The sequence below is a fragment of the Egretta garzetta genome, unplaced genomic scaffold (assembly GCF_000687185.1).
Source record: "Egretta garzetta isolate BGI_Z169 unplaced genomic scaffold, ASM68718v1 scaffold549, whole genome shotgun sequence".
NCBI lineage: Eukaryota > Metazoa > Chordata > Aves > Pelecaniformes > Ardeidae > Egretta > Egretta garzetta.
The window spans coordinates 18,508-38,616 of NW_009260840.1; the positions used below are offsets into that span (position 1 = coordinate 18,508).

General features: G+C 45.2%; 1 protein-coding gene across 1 annotated transcript; it reads right to left on the bottom strand.

The window, feature by feature from the left end:
- Nucleotides 1-399: 399 nt before the first annotated feature.
- RAB11A (RAB11A, member RAS oncogene family) lies at nt 400-20,013 on the bottom strand. The gene is made up of 5 exons (XM_035902527.1): nt 19,725-20,013; nt 11,612-11,807; nt 10,470-10,663; nt 9,382-9,462; nt 400-2,451 (listed from the first exon to the last, which is right to left on the bottom strand). Exons 1-5 carry the CDS (start codon nt 19,783-19,785, stop codon nt 2,312-2,314), a joined length of 672 nt encoding a protein of 223 aa, XP_035758420.1. The 5' UTR covers nt 19,786-20,013; the 3' UTR covers nt 400-2,311.
- Nucleotides 20,014-20,109: the final 96 nt, after the last annotated feature.

Genomic DNA, 20,109 nt, shown 5'->3' on the forward strand with positions numbered 1-20,109 from the left:
AGTTGACAAATTCAGAACTTGGCTGCCCCAGTAATTTGGTTAAATCCAAAATATGCTCCAGTCTGGCCAGAGGACGCACTGTGAGAACGGTTCCCACAGCAAGCAAGGGCCTGGTCTTACTCCTCATCCTCACTCTCCCACAGTGCTAAAAGGCCCTAAATTGCCTCTGTCCCCAGAGCCACCGGCGCTGCCCCAGCCGCTCTGTGGGTGGCTGCTGCCTGCAGCCAGGAGGCTGCCAGGGACACTAGGCACAACGCTCACCAGCAATCCGGCTCCTGCGCACCACTTCTTCAGGACATCAAAGTGGGATCCAAAAGCTTAAATCATGTGGTGCAGAAGGCAGAGGTTTGCTGTCCCACAGGATTTTCCTACTGGTAATGTGAGGGAAAAAACAAACAACCACAAAACAGGTTTGTAAAAGCCGTTCAGAGGTCTGACTAGAGCAAACCCAGACCTTTCAGAGCATAAAAGCCTCCCAAAGCTGCAAAACTGTCATGGACTATGAACTGCAGCAGGCTCAAAAAGCTGCAGGCCTGGCCTGAGTGAAGGAGGCAAGGGTGTTGCACAACCCTTTCGGTTCCTTTTCTGGGGGTACTTCCACTTCAGCGTCTTCTCACAGCCTGTTCCAAGAAGCCTGCAAGCTTCCAGGAAGTAAAAAAATCCCAGTTCTCCCAAAAAGTGCACCCAACACCATAATGAGTCGTCCCCTGTAATTCTTTATTAGAATCATGGATGAATATATTTTAAATCAATCTAAAAAAATAATGAATCAAGGTACAGTACATGCATAAAATACAAAGTAATTTACAAACAGATCAAAATAGCATCTTCAGAAGTGATACTAGGAGGAGAAATGGATTTAAAAAAAAAAAAAGTGACCGACTACAGCAATGCCTTCCGTGTGCCTTACACATCATGAGCACCGCAAGACAGAAAGGTTGGGTACGAAACGCAGCTGGTAGTGCCTACCCAGATTTGGATGTTCCAAGTGGGTCGTATCAGAGTTTGAGAAACGTCCCCTGCAATCAGCTACTTCCCTGTAATTGTATAGATAACTGCAGGCATTTATACAACAAACAGTTCTTTTGAATACCGTAGAAATTCAGTGCCTATAGCCCCCAAATCTCCAGCTTAATGACGTGTTTGGGAATCGTACACACCGAGTGATACGCAGTGGTTTCAGAGTGCAGTGACAGAAGGCACAGTTCATGTTTCCCTGAACAAGCTACTAGACCGGATGATTTGGACGGAGCGACAGACCACAGGAGGAAGGCATCCAAGTAAGAAAACTACTCCAGATGGCTTTGTTCTAGAACATATACCAAACCACTGGAATAATTTAAAAACACCAGATGAAACAGAACTGAAAACTAAGGCCAGGTTGTGGAAGTTGATGATCCATCAATTCAAGCATTTGAATGTATTAATATAGGTGGTGTGTATTAATAAATGTGATGGGTAATATGTGCCAACCCCCTTCAAGTCTGTGTGCCATGAAAGAAAAATAGGCATCCTCAAATCCTGATACCACCGGCACCGTGGAGGCCAAGCCTCGGGCAGCACAACGATGTGCTGCAGGTTCCAATGTGAGAGTGAGCCTGCGCCAGTTACACTGCTCACACGTCTGTGTTCTTCGCAAGAGGCACCTCGAGCGGAGCCCCGCCGGCGTCCCCCCGGCCAGCCGCCCAGCAGCCCTGCCTCACGTCACAACCTCCTGTGCAGCAGGTGCCGCACCGCAAAAGCTCATTCACAGGTAGCAAGAACCCTGCTGCTTGCTTGCAAGAAATTCTCTTTTCTCCCCCATAATATTCTATTAAAAAAAAAAAAAATCCTCAACATGACAATCTGAAGATGTAGCCATAAACATTAACTTACATTAAAATTGCACTTCAGAGTAACGGGCATTTCATCAAGCTTTAGATGCAGTATACAAAACCGTAAGACAAGGAAAGATTATCCTGCCCAGAGATACTTTTCTAGTTAACCTAATTGTTTGGCGAGGAGCAGAACGACGTCTTCAAGGGCTCACTAAAGGTGTCTGCGCTCTGACTAGCGGGCATCCTGTTGGAAAGAGACCAGATCAGTTCCAAACAATTTACTGAACCAAAACCGACAAGTCGGTGTTGGGAAAATACTGCAGCCACACAGAAGCAATAGATTTATAACCACTGAAATCAAAGTGTTTAAGACATGGAGAAAGTCAGGAGTAAGCAGTAACTAAACACAAGAAAGTAACCACAAGAATTACAAATATATTTAAATCTTGGACCTGGGGAATATACACAGCCTTTTAGGAAAGAATGAAACAGCTCTATATATTCTGACAGCACTGCATCTTTGGTTTGTTTTCAGTGGTTGGAGGGACGTGAATGGGAACCACGTTGTTGCTTGGAGACATATCGTTTTCACGTCTGTCGGACATTTGCTTCTGGGAAACAATACGGTAGATCTCTGGAAGACGAGAAAGAGCTAGTCATTACGCTGACACCAGCAACACACCATCAGAAATGAAAGTCTGGGCGAAACCAGGCATAAAATGTATAAGTTTTTCCCACAGATTTGGAAATACCGAGGTAATGTGCAGAAGGGTTCATAAGAAGTTCAACTGTGATGCTTTCTATATTCAGAAAATAAAATATTTATATTTTTGCATAAGAAACTGCTTTTTTTAACCGACTGTTCTACTCCCTTTGAGATAGGGGTTAGTAAATGGACAGAATGCACCGATTTTTTTTCCTAGGAACCAGAAACTATGTACCCCATCAATTCCTTCTGCTGGTTCCTAAGGCTCTGGGGACAGCAGTTGCATCTTTGCTGACGTATCCTCAAACAACAACAGGATTAAAAAGAACCACTCAAAACTTCTCTCTCCGATAGGACTGCAAGGGCAATTTCTTCGCTCTCAGCATGCCATCACGTACAATACCTTGTCTATCAGCCACGCGGGTTTAGATCTTCAGAAAAGGTTGATTGGGGCCCAAAAGAAGAGACCTGGCCCCTTACGCAGAACACAAGCCCTTTACAAAAGTCACTGTGTTAGCGCAGCTAAGCTTCCACGCTACAAAGAAGAAATACAGTCTTAAACTTCTGCGCCTTTCCCAGCACGCTGCCAAGCAGGGAACGCCGCACACCTGCCCAAAAGCCTTGCCCAATTTCCTGGGATTTGTTAGGGGCCGATGGCACGTGCTGTACGTAAGCTCAGCGTAGCTACAAGAGCACTTACTTCGGCTGCGCAGAAGAAAGCATACGGCATGTGTAGCACTTCACCCCCAGAAAGGAAATAAAGGCCACCAGAAATAGCCCAGGGGGAACTCGCTTGCAAATTTGAGTTTTAAACCATTAAAGTTTTTTTTCTTTAAAAAAAAAAAAAAGCAGCTTGGTGAACCTCCATTTAACAAGAAGTTTGAAAGTGTTTCAGAATCAGTAAAAAGCCGACCCCAAAATGACAACAGCACATCTTCTACTGCGCACAACAGCCAAGCGCGCTGGCGACAGATACACCTGCACTGCCAAGCAGCGGAGCCCCCGCTCCGAGAGAAGGGAGTTGATGCCCACACCCAATTTGCACGCTCCAGCTCACTGCCCTCCGCAAGGGTTCAGGTAAGCCCGGGCTGCAGAAGGCGAGGGTGCCTGCACTTCGCTCCTCCTGCAGAGCAAAGGGGGGAAGAGCACAGCTCGCAAACAACTCTGGCGAAACAAAGCAAAGGTCCAAGTTCTTTTGGAGGTCTGAAGTCTCTTTGCAGCTGGATAATGACTGTCCAAACAGACACCTCGCCTGACCCCAAACCAAGACACGTCTTTTCCACCAGAAATTAGTCATTAGTGAGTACCCTTTGTTCAGAATTGTAATGAGCTGCTGCTTAGTGCACATCCTGACATCATTTCAGTACTGGAAATCGAGCAGCCTTGTGCAGAGAGGTCCTCTTCGCTGCCAAGGGCTGACCACACAGCTAAGCGCCTGCTTTTACGACAATGGGAGGAGATGGCACTGAGGAGCTCAAAAGGGTCCCTGACAAACAAGGCTTGCAGACCTTGCCCTTGGTGCAACAAGCCTGCACTGATTTAAGCTGCCAACCCAAACAGAGGCCAAGTGCTCCCTCCAGGAGGCATAAGAGCGGGGCTGCATGCACCCACGGGACAGCTGGCAAAATCAAAAACTCTCACGTAGATACTGCGCTGTATCTACGGACTGTACAAGGACATCAATCTTCGCAAGTGGCACTTTGAAAGAATCTGCCTGTTGGGCCTCCAAACTGACAGCTCAGACTCAGATAGGGATAAACTGTTGAGAAAAATGGATTTTACGTAGGCATTCAGTTACAGATCAGGTCACTGAGGCAACCAAACAAGAGCTGCACATGTAAAAGGATTTTCCGATTTCACCCTTTTGAGTTCACTCTTCTTCCCAACAGTCTTACACATAAACAACTTCCCAAGTTCAGTGAATCCCATGAAATCAGATCTTTAAAGCCACCTGCAACCCCACATGGGAATTCGCAGCTGAAGATCAGCCTCGCCCTGTGGCAGCGCCTGCTGCGGAGGTGGGAGATGCACAGCTGGAAGGGATTTCCTCTGCGTTCTTCAGGAGAAATTTTCTGCTCCAGTACCCCACCCCAGCTCAGAGGAGACAGCCAGTTTACCTCCAAGCACAGAATACTGCGCGTTCCTATTCAACAGGAGAAAGCTCTTGCACCTTCATTGCTGGAAACTCTTTAGTAGCACCTTTGGCAGCAGCAGTTCTCAGTTTTCCAAAGAATTTCCTGAACAAGTTCATGCTAGTCCCTAACACGAGCTGTCACACACTTCCTCCACCCACGTAAGCAAGGACTCGCAATACGGTGCCCTCTGTTACACCCTCATCTTACAGCAAAGGTCTTCAGTAAACCTCAAAGCCTTAAAAACGATCTAACAGTTCTGATTTCTCTGCTGATAAAAGGTCGATCCCTTCTGACTCTGGGAACACATTTTCATGATCCCCACTTCCACAGCCTCCCCAGCAATCCCACAAGGCCATTTAGCAGCTCTTCTGCTTGAATCAACTTGCAGCAGCCCCAGGTTTGTTGCTCGCTGCCACTTCTCCCTCCTCTGCAGCACAAACCCGTGTGCAGCCATGGCGTACAGCCCTAGGTGAAAGCCTAAATGGCTAAAACCTGCCTTTCCCTGCACGCTCCTGCACCACACACAGCTGCGCTGGTGCGGAAGGGGAGGAGGGGACAGCTTAAATCTGCTCTCACCGGGGCAAGATGCCCAGCAGTAAAACCCACACTGAAACTGGTCTGCACTGAGGAATGCCAGGCTAACGAAGACATGCGCTTTTTCATGAAGACACTACACTCTAGGCTCTGCTCAGTAACTGAATGAGACCTTATTAAGAGCACATTCAGCAGAAGGCATCACTGCATAATTGGTAACTGTGCGAGACAGGCCTTGCACTGTAAGAGTGCTGGGAAAAAGGGACACTGCTGCCTAGGAGGAGCTTGTCTGGCCCCTGTCTGCTCAGCCTGCGCTAGCATTTCATTCATTTTCAGGTATAGAGAGCTAAAAAGAGAAAGTCCACAGAAATTTTGACATTAATGCTCAGTGATGTTGTACCCTTCGAGCTGGGATTCCTTAGAGATGAAACCAACGGGAACAGAGACGGCACAGAGCCAGGCAGGGAACGGAGGCAGACTCCAGTTTACTTTAAGGATGCTCTATGCTGCTGTGAATCCTCAGAGTGGATAGGATTATAATACCAGTCTCTCCTATTTGCCAGATGATACAAAGCAGCTTTGTGCGCGCAACAATCAGCCCTTGAAGTCTAGACATCTTGCAACAGAAGAATTCAGACAGGGACCATTACTGTAAGCCACAGAAGGAGGAGGTTCCCAAAACCCCATCTGGTGTCCACAGCGGGACAGGAAGCCCACTAGATGAAAGATTTACTCCCCTCTAAAAGTTCTCTATAGTACAGGGAAAGGAAAGAAAAGCTTTCTCCGCCTTCTTCCACCTGTAACAACAGCAGATCACATACTCACTTAGGCTGTGCTAACTATAATGGATTCATATTTCCCATGCCCAGAGCCGTCTATTCAAAGTGGCTTTAATCTGAGAATCTAGGTGTGGAGAAGCTTAACACAGACCCTGCTACACCTCCGAGGGAAGTACTCTTACAAGTTTCTGACACTGTCCCAACCAGACCAGCTTCAGCGAGGGCTGGAGAAGAAAGGGGGTTTGCTACAGACCTTAGTCACACAACTCCCTGTTCACAGGGCTGCTTAGATCTCTCCTGAAAAGCATCAGGAGCAGCCTGGGATGTCTCTGCAGTGCAGTTCCCAGCACTGCAAATACTAGCAGAGCTGGTGCAGCAGCATGCCCTGCCCCTTCGTCTGTCAGCCACCTCCGCTCGCAGCCTGTGGCAAAGCCCGCTGGCTTTACCAGCTTCCTTCTTCAAAGGGCAGTGAGCATTCCACCCGCAGGCACTGTGCTTGGAGGCAGCCTTGCCAAATACACACCATCCATGATTCTGCAGGGTCACTCCGAAAACCACATTCCTCAGATGACTGCTCCCCTCTTTCCTTCAAAGCAAGTCATTAGCAGAAAAAGCCAGCTGTGAAGTGTTATCGAGAAGTTTATTGGCAGAACATTGGTCCTTAGCATGCCAGTCACAGCCGAGATGGAGTCAACCTGCTGCTAATGCATTATTTACTTCATCTTTATCTCCCCGAAACAGGAGCTCCTGTCTGGAGCGAGCCACATGCCCACTAATCAGCGTAAGTGTTGCTTCCAGCACAGTTGAACTAGTCCCTGCTGGACAAGGATCCTGCCCGCATACCCAAGAGCTCTTACCCAAAACATTGTCAGAGCAACACACAGGGAACATTGACATTTGTGGAAAAGCAACAGCCCCAACAATCTGTCAGAGTCCACCAAGGGCAAGTTTTAGTCGCTTGTTCTCCCATTACAGACTGCTCTCCCTTACAGAAAAATTAAACTGGAAAAAAAAAAAAAATCAAACCTCTGCGAATTAGAATCCAAAATAACTTCTGGAATAGAAGGTACCTTTGGAAGCATGTGGGGAGAGATAAAGAAACAGCCTAGCCTGTGCCCAAGAGGTGAACTGCTTCCCCATGGCAACGGCCGTGTATCGTCCCAGTGTCACGCAGCCCTGGGGAAGCAAGGCAGCAGCCCAGGGCGTGCCGCAAACTTTCTACTTCTTAAGCCCTCACTGTTAGAGAACAGAACAGTCCAAGAGGAGATGGGGGCAATTAGGCAACCAGTTTATATTGGCTACGACAGCCACCTTGGGAGGGGATATACAATGTCTGATATATTTCCAGTTCTGTTTTATTAGTGCTGAACAAGTATGAAAGTTAATTAATTCATCTGAGAGCGCTGATCCCCTCTGAAAACTGAAAGCGCACGCAGCAAGGCTGTTCTACATTACACACAGCACATTGGATCAGAATCTGACCTCCAAGTTCAGTGTAGGTGCTCCTGAGAAGAGAGGGGCTACCAAGAACACATGCATGAAGGAAGTTTCAGGTTTTAGCAGTTACAAGGAAGCAATAAAAAAAAATTAAAAAAAAAAAAGGGTCTTTCTCCTGAAAAATCCATACCCAAATTCACAAGCATTTCTGACAGGACTGCCTTTAGGTAGGTGGTGAAAACTGGAAATCCAGCAGGCATCCCAGATACCATGACATTCTGCCACTCCTTAGCCATCGCCCCTCCGATGGCATTAGTAGTCAGTCATGTAAGGGAGTAAATGTATAAGCTAACACAACTTCTCTTTTTTTTTTTTAATTGTGCAAGGTTGAATTACAACCAAATGACTATACTGAAGTTAAAAGGGAACCAACATGGTTCAGCTGAAGAGGAAACGAACTCAAGTTCTAGTCCCAGCACTGCATGAAAAAGCGAAATGACAAGCATCCCTATGCACTGTTTATTTATCCAACATGGACACACTTTTTTGCTAGTATATGGAAAGGAGCACTATTGCTTAGGAACCCACCGTTAAAAACACAACAGAACCAGAACCTATTGGAGGCCTCTTACAAATAAGGATAAGACAAGAAACAGATGAACACAGGCAGATAATACTCCAGCAGCCTAATCCCTCTCCACTGCTAGGGTGTTCACAAAGCATTTCAAACAACTCAAGAAAATGCTACAGAATTTATACTTTCATTACAGTAAATAACTTCCCAGCTGCGCCTCACCTGCATGTTCCAGTATGGCTAACAAGTCCTTTTTGGTGTTGTTTTTAAAAGAATGTCTAAAGTAGCTGGGAAAGAGGAAAAGAAAATTCAAAACTAACTAGATGCCAGTGTTGCAGCAATAAGATCTGATTAATCGAGACACACAATTTAGAAGTGAGACCACTGCTCATACCAAGCAGATCATGTAGCCTGGCACAAGCTACTCTGGGATGGAGGGAGTTTAAATTTGCAACTGGGAAATATGTTGGAGTCACCTGCAGAAAACAGAGGCACTCCCTGGTGCACTGGGAACAGAAAGACACACCAAAACGGAGGAGTCTCTCAGGTGATTTGAAGACCCAGGCTAGAGATTTGGAGAGGCATTTGCCAAAGCTGGGAACGACAAAAGCTCAAAACCCACACACACCACTGCTGCCCCACTATGCCCTGGCTGTAGCTGACGGGGTACACAGCAATACAAAAGTCCCAGCTGGTGATTTCCATGCCGATTTGTGAATTCCTACCCTTTATAAGCCATGGTTAAGGCAAGGTCTCCCATGTAGTTGTAAGTAGATTGTCTCAGCCTCTTAACAAGTTTTGCTTATCTAAAAAAGGGTTTAAACAAAAAGGAAGTACTTTTTCCCCAGAGCATAAAAAACACAGCACTCACTGCCATCACATGTTTCAGAGGCCAAAAGTCCAACCAGGACTATTAAATGCAATGACAGCAACTACCCCGCAGCTCCGGAGTCACTACATCTCATGCTACCAGTGTTGTTTAAAGGAAGGATCTCTACTCTTTCATCCCTTTTCCCTTGGCAACTGCTATGGTCACCATTAAAGATGGAAAAAAACTAGATTGACTTCTCCGCTGATAAACAGTTGCTGGTTTAACTTGACACTTGCATGAGACAATTTTCTCCTGTGGGCACTCCCTGTACACAAAGGGGAAACTGAAACATGAACTAGGCTGGCTAGAAACCTGGGGCAGATCAAAGTGAAAAAGGATTCATTCCCGAGTCCAAGGCTGGCCTTTCAACTGAGACTCTCTGAAACCAGACTCCAAATCTTACGCCTGTGAAGGATGATTAAATTGCAAAATTTTAAACACTTTATAGGCAAAGAAATGCCTATTTGTATCATATCGGAGCAGCCTTCTGCCCTTCCCCCTCGAAACACAAAGCACTTGATGACTCACCTGTCAGAATAGTCTGGAAAGCTGCTTCCACATTTGTAGAGTCTAAAGCAGACGTCTCAATAAATGACAAACCATTCTTCTCTGTGTGGACAGAAATACTATAATTAGAAGGGTACATCACATATCCGTTTCCCATCTGGAAGAACTTCTGTACCAGACTGTATTTGCGGTGTTCCTGATGAGACACCCGGGTATCAAGAAAAAGTATACGAAGTTGTGGGTTTTCCCCCCCCTTACGTGATCTGAAAGCAACACCACCCCACACCAACATTAGAATTTAGACTCATCCTCAAGCACAGGGATCGGTCCAGTGCTGTGTTACTTTGAGGCACACCTTCCTACGTCACTGAAAGTTAGAATTTGCTGCACTTTCAAGAATTGTGTGAGGATGTTCCCCGGATTTTCTTGAACCTCATCAAGTTTCTCCACCTCCCACCTGCTGGTATGACATCACAGCTTATTTAACAGGGCTAGCCCTACTGGTGGAATGACAGTCCTCCATCAGCAGACAGGGATCCTCACTGCCCATAAACTCTGCAAATGCAGCTACAGTAAGCCTTTATGTAAGAAACCCAGCTACATTCCCGGATGAAAGAAATTTGACCTAACACAAGGCAAGATCTACAGAAACTATTTACAGAAATTATTTTTCAGACATCTTAATTATGTAACAAGAGTCAGAAAGCCAGTTTAATGAAAGTCTGTTCAGCCACAGGCATCTGCACAGGGCTCCAGATCAGTTTGTACAAAGAAGGCAATATACAGGTGCAAAGCTACCACCGTACAAGAAACACAAACCTAAAGCCGTAGGGGCAGTTTCTGCAAGAAAAGCAATGCATAGGCAATAGAATAAATCTGGCTTAAAATCTTCCAAGCACCTCTGGCTGATTCTTGAAACCAAACCAGCATGCACGTTCTAGAAGGCTTCCTTTTTGACTGAATTAAAAAGAGGCAAACACCAGTATGTGACACTGAGGAACATCACCAGCAGCACTCTTTTTCCTCCTACCAGCCCACTCATCTATCTAAGACCAGGTAGGCAGACTCCCAGACAGTTAGCATTAGGAAATTGTTTTGAGTTCACCAACCTGCAAAAGCTCTGGCCTCATCCGTAGGGACTGCTCTCAGGTGGCGCAAGTCACTCTTGTTTCCCACCAGCATGATTACAATATTGCTGTCAGCATGGTCTCTCAGCTCTTTCAACCATCGCTCTACATTCTCGTAAGTAAGGTGCTTAGCAATGTCATACACCAATAATGCCCCTACAGCTCCGCGATAGTACCTGTGGGTGAAGAGATGCATTAGAGAACCAGCAAGAAACATCATGATTAAAAGTGACAAGTTACTGTGCAATAATGGGAAATAGCTATTACTAAGACAGCTGTACAAAAACATACCCTGAAGCAGGCTACGTGGGACGTGAAGCAGAGCATCCAGACTAGGGTTATATCACAGGACCACCAGAGCAGCCAGGACAGCTCAGAGTCTAGGGGGTAAGCCAAGCCCCATGCTTGTGGGGAGAACCCTGCATCCCAAAAATGAAGCTCTGGAATCTCTATGGAGCTACTGTCACCTTTAACCTCTGATCCACTCCTAAAAAGCTTCCCCCACCCATCACTGTGGGTACAGTACAGGCACAGCCCATTTTGATAGAGAGACTTTGGAATGACTCACTGGATCGCAACAATGTCAACCTGATCTATTCCCTTTGCAAAAGGCCACAGCTGGTCTCCTTTCAGACCAGAGAGGGGCATGGTAATGCATTGCAAAAAGAAACAGGCTGTGTTCTCCCACCCCACAACTACCTCCAGCTTTACTCAAATCCAGCTTTTGCTATGCTATTTTTTTCCAATTAAATAAGCAAGCAAAGTGAGCAGTCTTTCCTTACTGCTACAGGGTTTCTGGTCTTAGGTTACCGCTCATAAAACCTCCACGAACACCGATATTACTTTATCAATCACTTGCACTGAAATGAGTCTTTCAAAGCTCTTGCATTCTAGGCTTGCAATGCCTCCAGTTACACAGCATGAGAGCTCCGAGAAGTAAATCGGTTTGTGCAGGGACACACTATATCAAGTTTCTGGACTGAATAATATTTAAGCTTCCTTCCCCTGTAGATTGCAGATATTACATGATGAAGTACAAAACCCCTGTTTGCAGTTTAAGGGATCAGAAGGACCCAAAATTACCCTCCTCAGCATTCTCTTCAGCCATACAAGCTATCACTTACGCTGATGTTATAGCTCGGTATCGCTCCTGCCCTGCTGTGTCCCATATCTGAGCCTTTATTGTCTTCCCATCAACTTGAATGCTTCTTGTTGCAAACTCTACTCCAATGGTGCTTTTGCTTTCCAAGTTAAACTCATTGCGAGTGAATCGAGACAGAAGGTTACTCTTGCCTACTCCAGAGTCTCCAATAAGTACAACTACAAGACAAAAATGACATGAGAATCAGATTCCAGATGTAGACAATACATTGACAATCACCTGCAATAAACATTCATTTTCCGGAACGAAGCATGAAGGAAAAGCACGGCAAACCCACCACCCTTGTCATGGGTCTGCGGCCCAAGTGTTGATATTTCTAGAAGACCAGAGCTGCCACATTCGCCAGCATTTTGACCAGATGTTAGGCTCAAATTTTACTTGTTACGTTTCAGTCTCCTTTGCCCAGCATGGGAGAACATTCCTCCTCCAGGAAGAATATACATGGCTGTCACTGCAAAAGTCAGGGACAGTTTGGATTTCACATCCTTATAAGAACGCTAGAACTGAAAAAACAAAACACATAACTCACACCATGCAAATGAAATCTGTTTGGCTGAAGAAGTGCAAGACACAGGGCAGGCAGCAGACTCTGCCTGCATTTTACACTCCTTATCCCTTTATATACATCTATCTATAGAGAGAGAGAGGTTCCCCACTGGGGTAGAAAAATTTGTGAATGGAAAAAAGAAGAACCAAACCCCAAAAAACCCACAAGACCACCATCACCCTGATGGACAGTTTAAAAATGTTACCTGAGCCACAGCACTCTGCCCTGCCGCAGTCCCTTGCTGCTGCTGTGACTCCCGGCCACTTCAGGCCAGAGCCTGAAACTGCTCTAAAATGCTGCCAGGGTATCGCTGGGCCTCAGAACCAGAACCACCATCCGCTCCCCTGGCTCAGCTCGACTCATCACAGCACCAGTGCCAAGCAAACTAATTGGAAGGATTCAGCTATGCTTGACAAGAGGTTGGATGGAATGTTTAAAGTCTGGTTCCTACAGGAAAAAAAGCATCACGAGGATTTGCTGCAATATCCTGTAATGTTGAGCTGAAAGGTGCAAGTTTAAGCGTAACTTAAAACTCACTACCGAGATGCAGGCCACTGGATGAAACACATTCACACCCCTGAGTCACCCCAACAGGAGCCTCTGCGGATGAACTTATGCCCTTAATGAAGATAAGGTACTGAACTGGCAACAGAAAGAAATGGAGGAGAAAGGACGAGTTAAGATCCTTGAGAAGAATGGCTAATAACCTTAAAATTCAACAGTGAATAAAGACCAGTCAAAGCAAAAGAGTGAATGCTCAGGTGACAAAAAAAAACAAACAACAAAACCACACAACCTTGTGGCTATGCTTGTTTTGAAAAAACAGAAATATTTGCTCAGTAGCATACTTAATTGAACAGTTAAGACACTGCAACGCAGTGTTAAAGATTGCGTGGTACAACAGAGGGACGAGCACACCAAACACACTTCAATCACATGAGAAACCCTCCACCGAGTCTCAGTTTCGCAGCGCAAATACTCCCATCTGCTGCACCACACAGCAGCCTTCTGAACACCATCTTCTATTTAAATAATGCAAAACAATTTTGACACACGGGATTTTCTCTGACTGTAAGGGCAGAGCAGCACCTTTTAAACAGCCTCCATAAAATGAAAATTGCAGCAAATGCTAGCTTCAAACATGGCCTTGTGGAGAAGACTTCATCAAAATAAATACCTTTCCAGCTTCCTCTGCCAGCTGACTCAGCACGCAGCTAGCCAAGCTACAGAAGTGACATCAAGCCCAGAGCTGGCTCTGTTAACCACTTCTGTTTATGAAGATCACAAGTGCAGGTAGGTGGCAAGCACGTATGCTGAATGCAAATAGGATTCTGCCTTCCTACGTGACAGGTCAGCACTGTTCAGTGTCAGCTGCCCTGACACCACTGAACAGCTTTGCTGGCACACAAGGTGCTAAACCTTAATAAACGTAGTGCAAGGGACAGGGCACCTAACTGCATCATCACCGCCTGGCAAACTGCCACAGCTTTCCTCGGCAAATAAGCTTTTTGATAGTATTTTGGCAGGTTTAGGCCACAGTTTTAGATGACATCATATTTGTATTCACTGGGACCCGTTACAAACAAGTTCCCAGGAGGCAAAAGTTGTCAGCTCCCTTCGCGCGCCTCAGTCCCGCTATCACCCAGCATTAGCTTTGGCAGCGGCCAAACACTTCTCTAAACAAGGAACGCGATCTACACACATAGCTTCCTTTTCCTAACAGGTTGTTAAGTATTCCCCTCAAACATACTTTTGTTGCTCAGTGCATATTTCAAAGTACAGCTTTACATCATTCACCAATTGCAATTCCTCTGCCAGGTTGGGGTTTTTTTTTTCCTTACCTTGTCTGAATCCCATGCTGTTTACATTCAGAATGGTTTCCAGCACCAGATTAACATGCCCCAATTAAAAGAGGAAAAATGTTATACCTTCCTCCTTGAAGTCAGCTATTTCCTCTACTTAATTGGGCCATTGCGGCGCCTCTTGAACGCGGACACAAGGACAGCTTGCAATGTCAGCAGGTGCCTAAGGCTCCTCACACTTTCTGCATTTCTGCCAGTCTGAGCAAGTATCACTCTGAATACAATTATGAACAAAACAGCTTTAACAGCCACTTAGACTGTATTATTAATTTTGCTTTCCTTATCAAACCACCTCATTTTGATATTTTATACTACAGTGTTCTATGTATGATATTCTAGGAATAGAAATGCAGTAGGAATGACCCTGGAGGCCTGCGTCCCATTCTGAAAATCCCAGGCAAGCAGTTTCTGGGAGGGAAATGACGTTATCTAGTTCTGTGTTAAAGCTAATTGTTCCTGCACACACACTTTTATTGGGCTTTTCTTCCAGAAATTCACTCCTAATGGTTAGAAATTGCCTTCTAATTTTCAGAAGAAATTAGTGGTCAGCTGATGGTGGTGTTCATGTGCCAGCAGTGCCCATTAGCTTATTAGTTTCTTCTCCCAGTGGTGTCTATGCAGGGGTATTTACAGAACGCAACCACATCTTCTCTAGGCTTTGTTCTACTAGCTAAATAAGCCAAACTCCCAAATGTTTCCTTATAACCAGACTGTCCATTTCCCCAAACACCTTTCCCTTCTTTCAATTTCTTTTCCACACAGTGAGAAGAACTGCACACATCATTCTAGGCGAGGTCTCCCTGTGATGTATTCAGGGATTTTACTATTTCCATCTCTACTAAGCATACCTTGAGCTGGAATTATCTTTTCCTGACCATACCACCTTGATAGCTCAGTCTGCCTGTGATCAGACCTAGTTGTCCCAGCTTTTAGTTGGAAAGCTCTTACTTCACCAAACTCTTCTGAGCCCTCAGGTGGCAAACCTTACACTCTGAATCCCACTCCATTTGGAGGGCTGCGGTCCTCATCAGCACACAGCCCTTCCACTGCTGCACTCCGACTGTCTCCTGTACCACCCAACTTGCGTCATCAGCAAATTCCTTTACTACATCAGCACTGGAAGGAGGAACATCTAGAGGGAGCATTTAAGCGAGTTCAGCCACAAGACCTGTTCTAGAACACCTCCATCAATAACTTTCTTTGGACCAGCGCTTCCCTTACAGGAGCAGCGCCTTAGAAAGCTTCGCAGTCAAGGGAGATTAGTATTGGCACATCCTGAAAGTCATGAGAGTGATCTCCCCACCCCAGGTGACTACTGCTAGCCGGGTCATTTGTACTAGGTTAGTGATGTGCCAGTTCAATACTTGCCACCACGTGCTTCAAATCAATGCATTTGACTATGTACAGCATTAAACCTTTGGGGTGGTTGAGACAAGCATTTAGTGGACAAGGGAGGAAGGAAAAAACCAACAACAACAAAAAAAGAAGAGTATGAAGTCCACACTACTGGATAAATTTCATTCTGCAATTCCAGTTTTATTTCTGTAGAAGACCAAAATAAGAATTCAATTTCCTAAGTTGTATGAAAAGCAATTTGGAGAACTACATCAAGAAAGGATTATTAATTTTTCACCAACATTCCAGCTCACTCACCCAATTTTTATTTCTGTTAAACCTCTTGGTTGAAGTTTTCAGAAAAATACTTTAATTATCTCATGCTATATGTTATGGGCAACCTAATCAGCTTGAAAATAGAGAGTCCAGCACCACTAGCTTGTATTGTCTCTGGTAAAAGTTATTACACAGGTTGCATATTCCACAAATTAAAACAAGTACACCAGCACCAAGGGATTACAATGTCTGAAAACACTTGTCTCTGCATTGAGCTCTGCTATTAAGAGGCATATAAATAAAGAGCCTGGACACATCTTCGTGGCCCCCAGAAGAACCTGCTGATGAACATCTCTTCCTGCCCACTTCAGTTGGAGTTTAAAGGAAACGTGAATAAGAGGACTTGATCCTGCACCTTGTAGGTAGCTGGTGATAAACTTAACATGATCAGGTGTTACATCAATCTCCCTCCTCACCTGTGTCCCCTCTGTTTTATTCACCCATTCCTGTCACAAAGAGAACTGGCATCTCATTCGTTACCTGTACACACATCCCCTAATGCAGAGCTGGGCCTCCAAACGCCTCCGTAGCAAAACGGCTAAGAGAGCAGGTTTGTTATAGCACAAAAGTGTCTCCACAGCTAAGGCAGCGAAGGCACAGGGCTTGCTACCGTTGTAGAAATCAATAGCTGTCACGCAACCACTTTTCCTCCCAAATTTCTCTAAACGAAACACACCAGAAAAATTGTGTTTTCCAAAACCCAAACCAAGAAGTTTGTTCAGTTTCAGAGCATTTCCTCACTATCGAAGGGAAAAGTTGGAGAAATGAATATGATGCAAAGTAGGAAGCAGAGAGCTGAAACTGGAGTTTTGCCTAAAAACAAGCTGAATGTCACTGCAGGTCAGGTCTGCGTTCAGAAACAACCCCAAATCCAGAGTTCCAGATGTTCTCAAGCTTTGCCTATAGAAAACGCAGAAGACATCTCTACAAGTGAGGGTTACTTTGATAACGACTCACCTACTGCAAGTACATTACTTTAATCAAAAAGAGTAAAAAGTTCCTGCAATTAAGCCAGGCTTGATTTATTAAGTAATAAAGTAATATCCTTACATCACTATTAAATTTTCCTCCCATTAAAATCAGAGCAAGATTTCTACAAACTGGACTTCACGGGTCTTGTGTTTCCTCAAGTGCAGTGCTGGGAACAGTAGGCACTGCTCTCAACTAAACCCAAAAAGTATGGAAGAATATAAAAGACATGTAGCTGGACAAGTATTTACCAGAAACTATCTTTTTACAAGCTAGGCTTAGGCTTTAGCACATGCTAAACTGTTGCAACAGAGTCAGGAGAGGGGTATTTTGTAACAGATACTGGGATTGAATGGTATAGCAGCATAGGTGGGCTCAGCTTACACCCACCAGCACAGCCAGCCAGAGTGTGACATACAGCTGCTGTCAGTGGTGGACAGGACAAAACCAGAAGTCCCATGTAAACAGACACGTGGCAGTTTAACTTAAGAGTACCAAAAGACAGCTTTATCACCCAATTATTTTAAACCAAGTCAAACTCTGAACTCAGACTCACCAACCTACCATGTCCCTTGAAGTTCATAAACCCAGAGGAACCACCTTATGGGATTAAGTGTCCTTATAGACCAACACCCACCCTGACTGTCAAGAACCGATGTCAGAGAAACACTATGTGCAACAGAACAAACAGGCAAACCTTTGTCCTAGCAAGCCCTTGCATCTTCAAACAAGCAATACCTTCAGAGCTGCCATTGTAACCATCACACTGAAACGCCCCAACATTTTTCTTCCTCTGTAAGTTTGTGCAGTCTTTCAAACCCATTTACAGTATTTATAGCAGTGCACCACTCCAAAATTTGCATACACGTTCTGCGAGACTTTACGTCCTTCTGGTTTTGCCTGCTCAGTAAAAGCAGCATTACAGATATCCAGAGAAATTATGACAAACAGTAGATACTTTCCTTATTTGCCCATATCTCTCACTGTTTCAATTTTCATAAAGTTGTAAATCACTTCAGTACAAGGGATATGAATCCATTAGGTCTCGCTTCTGATTATTTTGATGCCCTGCCCTTCTCCATCTTTTTAGTTCTACAACATCCTTTTCAAAATGGGTATGCCTGTCTTGCCTACATTTTCCCTCAATCCCAAAGATATCTCCGATTCTTCTAACATCAGCTTAATGTTCCCACTGAGTTCTCATTTCCTTTTCCACGAGTTTTTACCTACCTCTTGCCTTTCTGACCAGTGCCTGGTAAAGCGGCATTCATTTCAGAGACCTACTCACAATAATTTTAAGATCATTCCAGAGCGGTGACAGCTTGTTTAGAACCACCATCACCTCTGGGAAGTTACTAAAGTTTCCACAATTTATACTACTCTGCATTTGTTGTGTTATTTCAGCTGCCACATTAATCCCAGTTATGTGACACTGCATCAGCTTCCTGCAGCCTACTTTAGCTCTGCAAAGCCCGAGTCGCTCATCTTCACAACACCACTTTCATAGCATTCCCTGCACTCCCAACAGCTCCTATAAACTAGTCAAAACAGAAGCTTTAGGAGGGGCGATCAATTAAACTAGATTTGAACTCTTCTGTATAACTGGATCTCAATTATTTCCCGGTTATACAAGGAAGTAGGTTTAATAGAAGATAGGACCTTTCCCAACAAACTCTGCATCACTGATATTCCCAGGCCTTCAGAGCTAAAGCATTAACTATAAATATACTGACAGAATTGTACGAACAAGTAAAAGCTTTGATAACTCGTAAACATACATACTTATATAATAAGATTGCTTGATGCGATTAAACTAGTGAGCAGCAAGGCCCTTGCCAGTGCTGCAAGCTGAGAAGAGAGGCCTCTCTTGGTGCTTTCCGATTTGATTTTCATAGCAGTATCGACGACTGACTTATAGTTAGAAATAATGCCACTTTCCAGATGGCAAATGGATAAAACAGGCAACAACAACAACAAAAAAAAAGTAATTCCTCAAAGTTATTACAGGAGCTTATGAGTAAAGAAAACCACTGATGTTTTCCTTTACAAGTTGCATGATGACAAGCACTGGATCTCTCACCATCACAACGTAACAAGCAATACTCTAAATCCTAAATTCAAATTTAGAATACCATATTGCAATAAACAGCTATTTTTTTTTTTTTTTACAATACTTCGCTTGGTTTTGCAGTAGGATTTAAAAAATTGGATAGTCAGCTTCAAGACATCAGCATTTCTGTAGGTGTTTCACAGCATGCTTTATGAACCTTTACGGCAGGCCGGGATTTTACTCTGCAGGGAGTGAAAGCTGAGCACTTAACTACAACCCGCCACACGTTAACCCAACTTGCTGCTGCAGGGCTGACTGGAATGGCACCAGTCCTGGAAAAAAAGGAATTTCTGCCCTTCTCTGCTGGGCGCTGCATGAGGTGCCAGGGCAGGATGAGAGGCTGCTGGGTGTGCAACACCAGTCACGTTCACCCCTCGTGAAGGGCGCTGAATACAGAAGGCGGCAAGTAATGCTAGTTTATGAAATTAGCCGCATCATCTACCAACGCTGAGCAGGTAACTCATTTACTTTCCAGTCCTATCTAGTAGTTGGAAAAGGAAGTAGCCCCTATCGAATTGGGCATCCCCGTTGATGATCTCTGCTCGCCATCCCAGCAGGGTGGCTGTCACCTTGGCCTCTTCACAGAGCAGAAGCCTCAGCCAAGATGCAGACGCGCCAGACCACCACTACGAAAACCAGCCCAAACTCGACATTTGGGGGTGAGGGCGCTCAGCACAGGCTGCTGTGAGAGACTGAAGATAGTTCAATGCCTGAAATGCCCATCGCCATAGCAAATTACAGAGGCTGGGCCTGGCTCTTGCAGCTGAGGGAAGGCGTGGAGCTTGCCTGAGAAGCACAGCGACAAGATAAGCTCCGCATAGTAACGCTGCACGTGAGAGATTTGGCTAACGCAGGACGCCAGAGGCGTGTCGAAGGACACGCAGCCCTGAGCCCTGATAAGCTAAGCAAAACTTACCGTCCATTGCCAAGGGGCCCCCAGAGCTTGTCTGGGGAAGGGGTTCATGACCACCCCCCATAATTTCACCTGCACAGAAGATGAAGTCATCAGGGATAGCGTGCAGAAAACCAAGATGGGCACGACGGACATGAAAAGGGCGTGAACTGGGCCATAAAAGATGCCGACATGAGGAGCCCTGTGCGTGCCCACCACCGGAGGCTCACCCCATCAACCGAGAGCTTCATCGCGGGATGCAGGGGTGGTGATACACATCAGCCTCTCTCTCTTTCCTTTTCTTGTTTTTCTCCCTTTCCTCTTCCTCCTTCTTACCTTGGTGAACATTTTAATAGAAACTACACCACCACGTGGCCCTCCAGGAAGAACATGAGGTTCTCAATAGGCT

Coding starts and splice junctions, on each gene's coding strand:
- RAB11A (XM_035902527.1), bottom strand. CDS start 19,785: ATGGGGGGTGGTCATGAACCCCTTCCCCAGACAAGCTCTGGGGGCCCC. Junction 11,808..19,724: donor GGGCCCCTTGGCAATGGACG/GTAAGTTTTGCT, acceptor TTTGTCTTGTAG/TTGTACTTATTGGAGACTCT. Junction 2,452..9,381: donor TTTCCAGACTATTCTGACAG/GTGAGTCATCAA, acceptor CTCGTCTTCCAG/AGATCTACCGTATTGTTTCC.